The sequence below is a fragment of the Sinocyclocheilus grahami genome, unplaced genomic scaffold (genome assembly GCF_001515645.1).
Source record: "Sinocyclocheilus grahami isolate Dianchi unplaced genomic scaffold, SAMN03320097.WGS_v1.1 scaffold409.1, whole genome shotgun sequence".
NCBI classification, from domain to species: Eukaryota; Metazoa; Chordata; class Actinopteri; order Cypriniformes; family Cyprinidae; genus Sinocyclocheilus; species Sinocyclocheilus grahami.
The window spans coordinates 564,145-575,759 of record NW_015505588.1 but is presented as its reverse complement, the minus strand read 5'-3'; the positions used below and the strand labels follow the sequence as shown (position 1 = coordinate 575,759).

General features: G+C 35.8%; 1 protein-coding gene across 13 annotated transcripts in view; it reads right to left on the bottom strand.

Moving 5' to 3' along the window:
• The window catches only part of LOC107550876 (prominin-1-A), a 65,989-nt gene that overhangs the window by 26,987 nt on the left and 27,387 nt on the right, over window positions 1–11,615 (bottom strand). For 9 of the 13 annotated variants that reach the window (XM_016232287.1, XM_016232291.1, XM_016232294.1 and 6 more), the window contains exons 2-4: window positions 10,944–11,002; window positions 9,622–9,648; window positions 7,618–7,823 (exon numbers count right to left, since the gene is read on the bottom strand). In XM_016232287.1, coding sequence (XP_016087773.1) covers window positions 7,618–7,823; window positions 9,622–9,648; window positions 10,944–11,002 — 292 coding nt within the window. The remainder of the gene's footprint in view (window positions 1–7,617; window positions 7,824–9,621; window positions 9,649–10,943; window positions 11,003–11,615) is intronic. The other 4 variants (XM_016232290.1, XM_016232295.1, XM_016232292.1 and 1 more) reach the window with 1 other exon arrangement.

Genomic DNA, 11,615 nt, shown 5'->3' with positions numbered 1-11,615 from the left:
CTGGATTTTTTTTTCTCATTTTGTCTCTCATAGTTGAGGTATACCTATGATGAAAATTACAGGCCTCTCTCATCTTTTTAAGTGGGAGAACTTGCACAATTGGTGGCTGACTAAATACTTTTTTTCCCCACTGTAACTTAATACTATTAACTAATAGAGGAGCAAGAGCAGTAAGTAGTAGCAAATTTAGGACAAAGGTAGTTCCTTATTAGATATTTGATAATTATTAAATAAAAATATCCTCATTGAGAACTACTTGCGAACTATGACCAAATAATAAAGAATAACCAATTAATTGTTAATCACAACAGTAGCGTCTTAAAAGTGAATCGGAGACATACTGAACTGACACAAACTAGAACTCATAATTGTGAACTAATTCAATCACTTCCTAATTATTAACATTTTTAAATGAATTATTTTTATTATTATTCTATGTTTAAGTTTGAAATAAACAGAGAACATCCATCCTTTGGTAAGAGTAGTAGTCACAATTTCAACCTGTAGCCGACTTATTAGTTTCCACAAAGAACCCAATTGTTCACTTTTAAGACGTTACTGTTGTGATTAGTAATTAATTGGTAATTCTTTATTAACTGGTCATAGTTTGCAAGTAGTTCTCTTTTTTTTTTTGTAATTATCAAATATCTAATAAGGAACTACCTTTGTCCTAAATTTGCTACTACTTACTGCTTAGTTAATCTTGCTCCTCTATTAGTTAATAGTATTAACTTAAGTGTTAATGTAGTACTACCTATTACTTCCTGCATAGTTCCTTGTTAACAACGGACCATTATTCTAAAGTGTTACCAAAAGCAGGATGGTAGTGATCTCACACAGCTCTGACAGTGTGTGCACACATCTATGTGTAGCCATTCATCCACATTTGAACGGAGTGGACAGTGAAATCCTGATAAGGAAAAAAAATACAAAATTCAAACCTTGCTTTAAAACCCAGCAACACAACTGTAGATGTATAACTTTACAACAGTAACACTGCTTTAACAAAAAAGCAAAACAGCAAGACTTATTTGACACCAAAACAAACATGCCATAGAAGAACCATTTTGGGTTCCACAAAGAACTATTCAGTCAAAGGTTCTTTAAAGAACCATCTCTTTCTTACCTTTTTGTAATCTGAAGAACCTTCTTTCGCCACAAAGAACCTTTTGTGAAACAGAAAGGTTCTTCAGATGTTAACGGTTCTTTATGGAACCATTTAGACAAATAGGTTCTTCTATGGCATCGTAAGAGGGCGTGGTTGACTCTTAACTTTTATAAAGAATATCTCTTTGGATTTGAGACTTTAGTCTTTGCAACTTTACAGATCTTCTTTATGCACCAAGAGCTTGTAACACTCAAAAGAGAAAGGAAAAATTGAAATAGCATCATATGACCCCTTTAAAGTGTACCTAAAATTTACTTGCAATAGTTCCACTTTAGCACAATCAAATACACTTCAGTATATCTTTAGTTGGACCTCGGCACTACTTCCACACAATAAAATTGCATTAAGTACAAAATTAGTAGTTCCAATTACCAGTATCGTATTTTAAAAGTACAATTAAGGGTTAATTTTTTATTTTTAAGTACATAAATATGTAAATGTATTTGTAGTATACTTAGCATTAAAAAATGTATTTCAAATACAGTTTAGTTTATTTATTTTTTACTAGGGATATGTGAGAATTTATGGTAATTTTGTGCTTACATACACATTTCTTTACAAGTTCATTTCAATTAAACAACTGGAAATGGATTAATTGGGCTGGATAAACAGGCAATGAGTGTCCAGCATACACAGGAACCTTCAATAGTTAAAAAGCATCTCTGGAGGCACCCAAAGACTTTGAAGAAGCTAAAATATAAGATGGGTTTAATCTGTTATTTTTTTTGTCAATTTAGTCCCCTGTGTAAATAACACAAATGATAGTATGTTAATTCATTAACAAATATGATATTTTAGTTTTGATGAAAAACAGTAAAATAAAAGAATTCAAATAAGTAGATGTGTCCAAACCTTCGACAGGAAGATTTATAAAGCAGCACATTTTCAAATTAGATTCCAGACTGTTTCATTATTCCAGAGGAAATGGAAATGTTCCTTTTAAAAAGATCCCACAAGTTTCAAGTTGAATATGTCTGTGGAAATGGAAGCGGCATGCCCCATGTTTGTGCAGTGAAAGTAGGCCAGATCGGGTGGGTAATTGAAGTGTGAAACAATCATTTCTCTTTTCCATTCATGTGTAGGACAGAAGGAGGACACATGATTAACCACACAAACAAAAGTTTTCTCTCTCTCCATTCTGTACACCAAAATATTGTGGGCGTTTTTCTTTGAGCTGAATATTACATTTAAATACTCATTATTCATCATCTTAACCGACAGAAGAACCTCTTGACAGTGACTGATTTACATTTGTATACAGTGGACTGGTGACATTAATATCTGATGATGGATCTATTTAAATGCTGCTTTACAAAAAACAATCACAACCCTGCAAATACACAGACAAAAAGTCAACTGTACAGCTATGTGCCAAAAAGAACTGTACCATATGACGACTAAAACACGCACACACACACACACACACACACACCAGAGAGTCAGACGCAGAGTCACATCAGGACATATTGTCACTGTTACCATGGCTTCTCTCTCTTACGCAAACACATTCACACATTTTACTAGATATAACTAGATATAGCCAATTCTCAGGCACTAGATAACCTAAATACGGGTTTCTAAAACATATTAGCACAAATTACCCCTTTCATAACCCCTAACTGTCTGAGGACCCTATAAGTCGGTGTGATTTCAATTTCCCAATTTTCAAATTCTAACTGAAGTACTAGTCAAAATCCTAAAGAGAGATCCACCAATCAGAGTAGCCGCTGTTACTATAGAAACTGCAAATGATTTCATCAATTCTCTCACACTCTCAACTTTGCAGTCCTGTTTTTCCATATATATATATTTTAAGATTTTGCAGTGTTGTTTTTATACTTATAGAACCGTTATAGAGGACTGAGGCGGGATCTGTCGAAAATACAGCAATCTCCAGAGTAAAAAAGGCAAGCATTTACACATGTGTGCCTGTAATGATTAATTACCAAGACTGAATCTCAATCTATCCATGCATGCAGGCCCAAAGACATTTAACAGCACAAACACTGTGCAAATGTAGGTTTTCTATGACTAAACGGGGTGATTTAATGAATGAAATGTGCGAGCACTGCACAGCCCAGCTGCACTATGGATGTCATGTGGGTTCACGGGCTCTACTGTATTAGATTTGACAGGCCATCTCTGCAAGCTGAGCCCAGGGGTTGGCAGAGGAACAGCGGCCCCAGTGACCTTCTGTGCCCTGAGCGTAACACTCCTTCTGAGTAGCAGCCGGGTTTCTGCTCTGCATCCAATCACAGCTAGTCAGTCAGCCGAGCGAGTCCCTCCACCCCACGGGAATAACAAATTACAAATTAGACCGCTTTAATATCTCAACTGTTTCTCCTAGACATCAATGAGATTAAACTGAGAACAAATAGAGACTTCTGCTTAAGATTTTTCTCCTGAGAAACCTGAAAAGAGCTCAGTAAGATTAAGTCTCCTCTAGAGTTCAGAAAAGATCTCAACAATGTCGCCAACTGTGTGCCATTAAAACCAAGAGATTTCAGTGTGAACTATATTTCTCATCAAATTGTTCCAAAGAGCAAATGATTCTCATTTGTGTCTATTTTTTAATTCCCCTAAGAAATTTAAGAGAAAGATCTAAGGAAAAAGGGTTTTATTAATTTAAGTGTGCATAAAAATTTGCTTTTTTTTCTATTTTGAGCCATTTTAGGATCACAGCTGAAGATAATGAATTTAATTAATGAATCTGATCATTTAAATTTATGTAAACCCTGATGTCTTATCCATGTCAATGTAAAATTCATGGTCCATTTTAAAGATACATTAACCATGAATTTTACATTGACATGGATAAGACAAATGTGTTACATAAATTTTCTTTAGCTGTGGACTAATTAAATATAAATACACATTCAAATTTAAATAAATCTATAATAAAACAGCAAGCAAAAGCGTGACAGCGTCATTATTTTTTAAAGGGCAGCCTTCTCCAGAATGAGGACACAAATTTATGTGTGCGGTCATTTGTAAATAACAGCGATAGCATCTATTTTTAGTACAATGGCACATGGCAACTTAACACCATTTACATTGTAAAACAGAAAACATCTAACATGCAATATATGTTTTATATACACATTATCATTCAAAAGTTTTATGGCTAGTAGGATTTAAACACTTTTACTCAGCAAGAATGCGTTAAATTGATCAAAAGTGACAGTAAAGACATTTATAATGTTACAAAAGATTCCTAATTTTTTTTACTTTTTATTTATCATAAAATCTTGAAAAAATTAATCACAGGTTCCAAAAAATATTAAGCAGCACAACTGTTTTCAACATAATAATAAGACATTTTTATTAAGCACAAAATCATCTTATTACAATGATGACACACTGAAGACTAGAGAAATGGCTGTCGAAAATTTATATTTTTTTAATCACAGGAATAAGTAAAATTTTAACAATTAATAAAATAGAAACCAGTTATTTTAAACTGTAATAATATTTCACAATATTACTCTTTTTACTGTATTATTGATCATAAATGCAGCCTTGGTAAGCATAAGCGATTCAGAAATGTAGCGTCTGGACCAATCAAACACACAATATATATTTTGGTTTTTATATTTAACAAATACTCTGTAACCCCCCTCAGTTAACAAGCCATACGAGGACCCATGAGCCCTTCCCCCCGGAATGCGTAACACCCCAGGAAGTCGAACAGGCCTCTTTGTTGCATGGCAACCAACGCTGATATCACTGGGTTTATTGGCCAAAAGTATGTAAAGCAGGGAAAATCCCTGCATGTCCCAAGGAAAGGCAGAGTAGAAATGGACTGTGTTCTAGTTAATTCATAGGAAAACTGTTATTTGAATGAACACACATATTCTTCAGGCCATTGGGTATATTATTGTCATTGTGTATTTTGTCTTTGATATTTTTAGACTATTTTAGTATGCTTGTGAGGGAACCCATTCCTGATCATCCCTTTTCACTATATGTAATCTTACCTTGTTTAGTATCTATGAATTTGCCTTCTTATGATCGAAACAAGCGTGTATATTATATGTTGGTACATAGGCAATATATATTAGGGCCCTGAGAATCGTTAGTAATTTCGATTTAAGTCCATTTGCAAATTACCATTCTTAGAGAACAAAGGGGTCGTAAACCCTCCAGCAATTGCCACCTCCCGCTCGGGAATTCCATTGTGCTCATTGGACAAGCCCATCTTGAAAGGCGGAGATCTTCTCCGACCTTAAAGGCCCGGCTCCAGGGACCCGCCCTGTTGGTGGTTCGGTCGATGCTAAGATGAAGATGTGAGGAGGCGCTTCAGGATATCAAGGCTCAGTGCCAGGCCTTTCGGCCTTGACTTTTCCATTCACCAAAAATTCTCTGACTCAAACTGGTTCTTTTCATCAACTAATTTCAGCAAGATCTTGGGCCTTAAGATTTGCATCAGGAATCTCTTTCAGACCGCCGAGACTCGCAAGTATCAAACTTAGTCGATTTAATTGATGCATTAAGTATCAGTTACACCTTTTTACAAGGTTTGTTTGAACTAAGAATTTGACGTTTTCCCTCAGGTTTTAGATCTGCTGAATATGCAAAGTGTTCCATAAAATTCATTCTTTATGCCTCTTTCTGTGCTGAGTTAAACTTTAACCCTTTCCTATACCAACTGTATGTGTATGTTAGACCAGTTTATGTGTGTATGTAGGATGTTAGACCAGTTTATGTGTTTATGTAGTATGTTAGACTAGGTTAAGTGTTTATGTAGTTAATAAAACTTTACTTGTATCACGCTTGACGTGTTCATTGTTTGCTCATAACCGGAGTCACTAATCATGCAGATTTACGTTACAAGCTTTTGTAGAATTGTACAGTAAGAAAGTTATTTCCCTTAACCAGGAAATTAACGTTCTTAGAATTGACAAGACAGTTGACCCTGAGTGGTCAGCTAAATATCTACAGCGGATCTAAAATATGAATAGTTAATTATAACTAGTTATGGTTAATTATTCATATTTCCTGTTGTGAGCTAAATTCGCTACAGAAACATGACAAATCTTACCAATCCCAAACTTCTTAATGTACAGTGAATTTATATATAAAATAGTATATAATAGTATACATAATAGTATATATTTAGGACAGACCATCTTTTTTACAAAGTCGCATAATGAAACTACTTGCAGCCAACTGATTATGCATGTTAAGCATGTACCAAACAGATAGTAATGGATGCCAGTGATCTAAAGTCTGGAAGACCGTCGGACAAAGTCTTACAAGAATTGAACTAAAAATACAACTAATACATGCCTAAAGCTGTTATGTTGCCTGACCATCACACCATTGTGTTCATGACTGGCTTGACAGTGTCCCTAAGAAATGCTGTTTTTCTCTTATGAGTGAGATTGCACTAATGAGGAATTTTCTTGCCATAATTTCTCACTTCTTTAATTATTCATCAAGCCTAAATTATGCCCAATGTTTTATGTGAAAACAGCAGAGCCCTGAGAAAAGCTGCCTGAGTTTATCAAGCAATTATAATAAAAGTTTGGAAAAGACAAATGAAAAGATAGGTCAACGAAACTCCAGAACAACAAGAGCCCTAGTTTCACCTCGCCATGAAAAAAAACCCCATTCAAGCACCTCTCAAACACATCAGAAGGTATCCATCTCATAACCTCCCCTGGAGATGCTTCAAACTCAAGAAATTTTCCATAACCTCTCTTTGAGAGTCCTCTCAGGACAATAATGCAACATTTGAATGATTTTCAGTTAAACCTCTCACTAAGAGACTGGGTGGTGCCTGCCTCACATTAAACAAGATTGATCCGCTTTAATATAGAACTGAACAGAGGAATGTGCAGAGTAGCCCTTGTTACAGCTTCATCAGAATCATGAAGGTTGAAATCCCAGGAGGTTTGTACATGAGGAGACATGCCCATCTCCAGGCAGCCAGGCATGTGCTGTGGAATCTTTAATAAAGAGCAGGCCAGCTGAATGCATAAAGCTGAGGAACATCAAACACTCTATTCAGTTTGTCGTTGCTATCCTGGAGCTCCTGCTTTTGTACAATTCTGCTGTATTTCTTCCTGGAGTGTACACTTGTCTCCAAAATGTCTTTGGGAACATGGTAACTTTAGGAAAGAAAGAATAACTACAAGCTCAGAAGTGTCCATGTTGAGGACTTTTATTGAAAAGATCATCAGTTTTGAGTTTACTTTGGATTATTTAGGCTCTGTTCCAAAACCTGCGTAAGCTGCTTTTGCTGTCTGCTACCTGCGTTTTAAGTGGCACCTCTTAAGTGACCAGTTTGGAAGGCTTCCAAAAATTCCACAAAAAAAAGACGTAATTCATAACTGATTTTAATAGAGCTTGATGATAGCATGTTGCTAAAGTTAAGACTTTGTGAATGGGCCTTTACTGTGTTAATGCAAGCACACATGCACATTCAGACAAACACAAAAACTTACGTGATAATGAAGGTGGTGGTGAGTAACAGCGTGGTCAGCAGTCCTCTAAGGCAGTCTGCGTTCTTCCGCTGTCTCTGGTGCATCTCTCCTCCGCAGTTATCACAGCAGCGGCACAAACAAAAGAGAAGCCCCACCAGCGGTAGCAGCACGGTGAACAGCAGGCCCAGTGCCGCACACACCACAAAACCAAGCTCATAATAAATCACCTGCACACAACATAAAGTTACAAAGATTAGAAATTCTAGCATGATCAATAAATGCAAACAAACCGAGTTATTTTTTTAGATGGTTTCCTTGATGCAGTTTAAGCCTAGTCTGCAATGAAGTTCAGGTAAATAAATCTCAGTTATGGCTTAATTTGCATCCAGGGAACCATCCAAGTTATACAGGTTTAAAGTTTAGGTTTAGTTCTGTGGGTAAAAGGAAGGAAGGAGAGCCATGTGTGATTATTTTAAAGCTACAGTAATCCTAGTGAGCACTACATGTACAGAAATTAAAGGAGTAGTTCCAAAAATTAAAAATAGCTGAAAATGTACTCATCCTTTGGACATCCAAAATGTAGATGAGTTTGTTTCAAGCAATATTGTGGATAGAAGACTTACATTTTAGCCAGAAGTTAAAAATATCCTAATGATGTATTTGTTTAAAACAAACTCACAACTTTTCACTTCACAAGATGTTAATTGATGGACTGAAGTCGTGTTGATTATGCTGTGATGTTTTTAATCAGCTGTTTGGACACTCATTGTGACGGCACCCATTCACTGCACAGGATCCATTGGTAAGCAAGTGATGTAATGATACATTTCTTCAAATCTGTTCCAATGTAGAAACAAACTCATTTACATCTTGGATGGCCTGAGGGTAGGTAGATTTTCAGCAGATTTTTATTTTCAGGTGAACTGTTCCTTTAAATTATTATCACCCGTTTTTTAAAGGAACACTAAGGTATATTTAAATGAGCTACAAAATATTTTCACAGTTCATATTTAAAAAAAAAAATGCAACAAGACATGGAGGCTTTTGCGCTCTTTTTCAAGTAAAGCAAATATCCTTGTCTCCAAAGCCTTCCATTAAAAGGGCTTTTGAAGTGAGGGAAATTAAACCATGCTCTGCAAAATTTCCATGCCGTATGTAACATGATGGAATAATGTTAAATGCTTTTTCCATATGTTGCCATTGAATCCATTTGCACACGTCCTGTGGCATTATAGACACTTCTGAATGAGCAGGGCTGTCCTCCGGCTAGCCTGTGGATAAGCTTAATCCACTGAATAAACCAGAGGCTTTGTCTGTCACCGAATAACCTCGCTTCTCCTCAAGGGTAGAGCCTTTCCATATTAAAAAGTGGTTGTAAAAGCTAATTTCCCCTCATGCCTATGCGAGTAAGAACTGAAAGTCTTGTTGGAAATGACACAAAAGCTTAGAAGCTAAGACTTTTAAGGAGGACTTCACACATATAGCACTTAGGGCATGAGGTTATTGACCATTCTACTATGAACGGTCATTCCCTCTCACTGACCATCTGATGTGCTTCTCTCGTATCAGCATATTTAAGCTTTAGACAGGTTCATCTAGGGACAACATCATTCCTGTTATCGTAGTTACACTCCTCTTACTAGGTCATGGCTGAGCTAAAAATTGCAGATAGCTTAAGATGAGGAAATTTGTGTATCTGTGATTATCTTACCAATTACAGAGATTAAATTGAAATGTAATACCTTTTAATACAGGATGGCCAAAAAAAAGTGAAATGAACATATTCCCAGTTTTAAAACTGTACTAAAAGTGTAATGTTTATCTAGATCATTTAAATCAATGTAATGTTCCTAGCGTTCCACAAGGATGACATAACCACAGTCAAGATTAGACTGGAGAGTAACACTGAAACAGACATGAACGACTGGGCTTTGAACGGGTTAGGTGCGTGCAACTAAGGAATGAGTGTTGTCAGACTTGGGTCTGGTTTGGCCCTTGACACTTCTAGCAGGACACACACATTACCTGTAGCGTCAGAACAATGTTTTCTGGCTGGGAGGTGCCAGATGATGATAGGCATGCAGAACAGCAAAAACAGAAAAAAATTAAGAACAGATGGTAAGCAAAATCAAATAAACAGTCAAACAAATGGCAAATAAAATCACTTAAGAACTAGGAAGAGCACTTTTCATCTGTTCTGGGAATCAGACTCATTTTGACAGTCCCAGATATTGAGTGAATCATGGATTTGGCCGACACTCACATACATATCCAGTTCTCCATATTCTTAAGTGTTTCAAGAGCAAAACAGAATAAAACTGAAAAGAGTGAGTGAATATGATTATAGACTGATATTTGACCATTTTGAAATCATCGTTTTTCATCCTTATGAATTATTAAGTGATGATCCTTTAATATAAAAATATACAAAATTAAATTATATCTATATGTATTGCATATATAGTTTGTGGTTGGTATTTTTTCATGTTTTTATGAGAAGTCTCTTATATTCACCAATACTGTCTTTTTAGAATCAAAAATAGAGTAAAACATTAATATTGTGAAATATTAAAATCTTAAAATAACTGTTTTCTATTTTAATATAGTTGAAAATGTAATTCATTCATGTGATGGATTTTTATTCTAATAAAAAGCTGAATTTTTATTCTAATATGCTGATTTGGTGCTCGAGAAACATGTCACATTTGAAAACAGTAGTGCTGCTGGCTGAACAGAGTTCAAAGGAAAAACATTTATTTGAAATGGACATTTTTGGAACAATGTAAGTTTTAAATGCCTCTTTTGATCATACAATGTGTCCTTGCTCAATGAAAGTATTAATTTCTTTCAAAAATGAAAACTTACAGGCCCAAAACTTGAATATAATATAATATAATATAATATAATATAATATAATATAGGGCTATTTTCTGATAAACAGACATGGTAAATTGAGGTGGCTGTGTATCTCTGAACTCACATTTCCTCTATCCATCACAAGTAATGTCGGTGAAACTGATTCATTAAGTTTTGCCCCAAATGTTTGTTTGTTCCCAGGAGTAAGATGCTGAAACTTCAAAGCAAGAGCTGTTGTTTAATTAAACTCTGTAATTAAAAAGCAACAAATAGTTTCTTCCTCTGTTTACTACAGGCTATAATGCCAAAAGCAATTAACAGCTCTTCCAGAATAAGCGCATAATAGGGTAAGGCTCTCTCCTTGGCTTTCAAACGCAATTAAAATATTGTTTCATAATAGATGCGCTGAGACATTGTCCCTGCAAATGAACTGCGGTGGCGGAGCACGTAATCACACAGAGGTTCAGGTAGGCACAGTCACATGCACTTACCTTCTGGTACTCGGATTGTATGGCTCCGAATTTATCCTTTGCCACTCTAATGACGAGATCTGCAATGACAGGAGAAAACAAAGTCAGCATACTGCAGCCTCTTACAGTACCGCCACGTCAGAACAGGTTACGTAATGTTATTCAACATCCAGCTGAAAAAAACACTAACAACGAGCCCACTGAGGATGAGCTTAACCCTTCAGTACAGGTTCAGTGTTTAGCCCCCAGCTGCCTCCACGATCACAATTACCACAATCTTCAGAGAAAATATTAGCTGTCTTCATACAAACAGACATCACAAAGTTTCCTTGGGGAGCGTCTTTGCAATGTTTAGTTGAGTATGTGAGCTTCTGTATAAATGTGCTGATTAAAGTTGTATTATAATGCATTAAACATAAGATTTGGATTACAAGCAATGACAAATCAAATGCACATATTTGACATACGAATTGCAATAGAGAAGGAAGCAGTGCTCTGTTACGTAAAAATTTGTGCATTGTATTCAAAAACAGAGATAAAGTTCAGTCAGGGAGGTGAGGTGAGACCACTTGTAAAAATGTGAAATATCGCTCAACATGTCATCTGAAAAACAAAAACAATTTATGATTGTTAGATTTTAATTTCAGTCTTTCCCCATCTGAGTGGACAGAAGCAGTACATAGAAAACAGCTG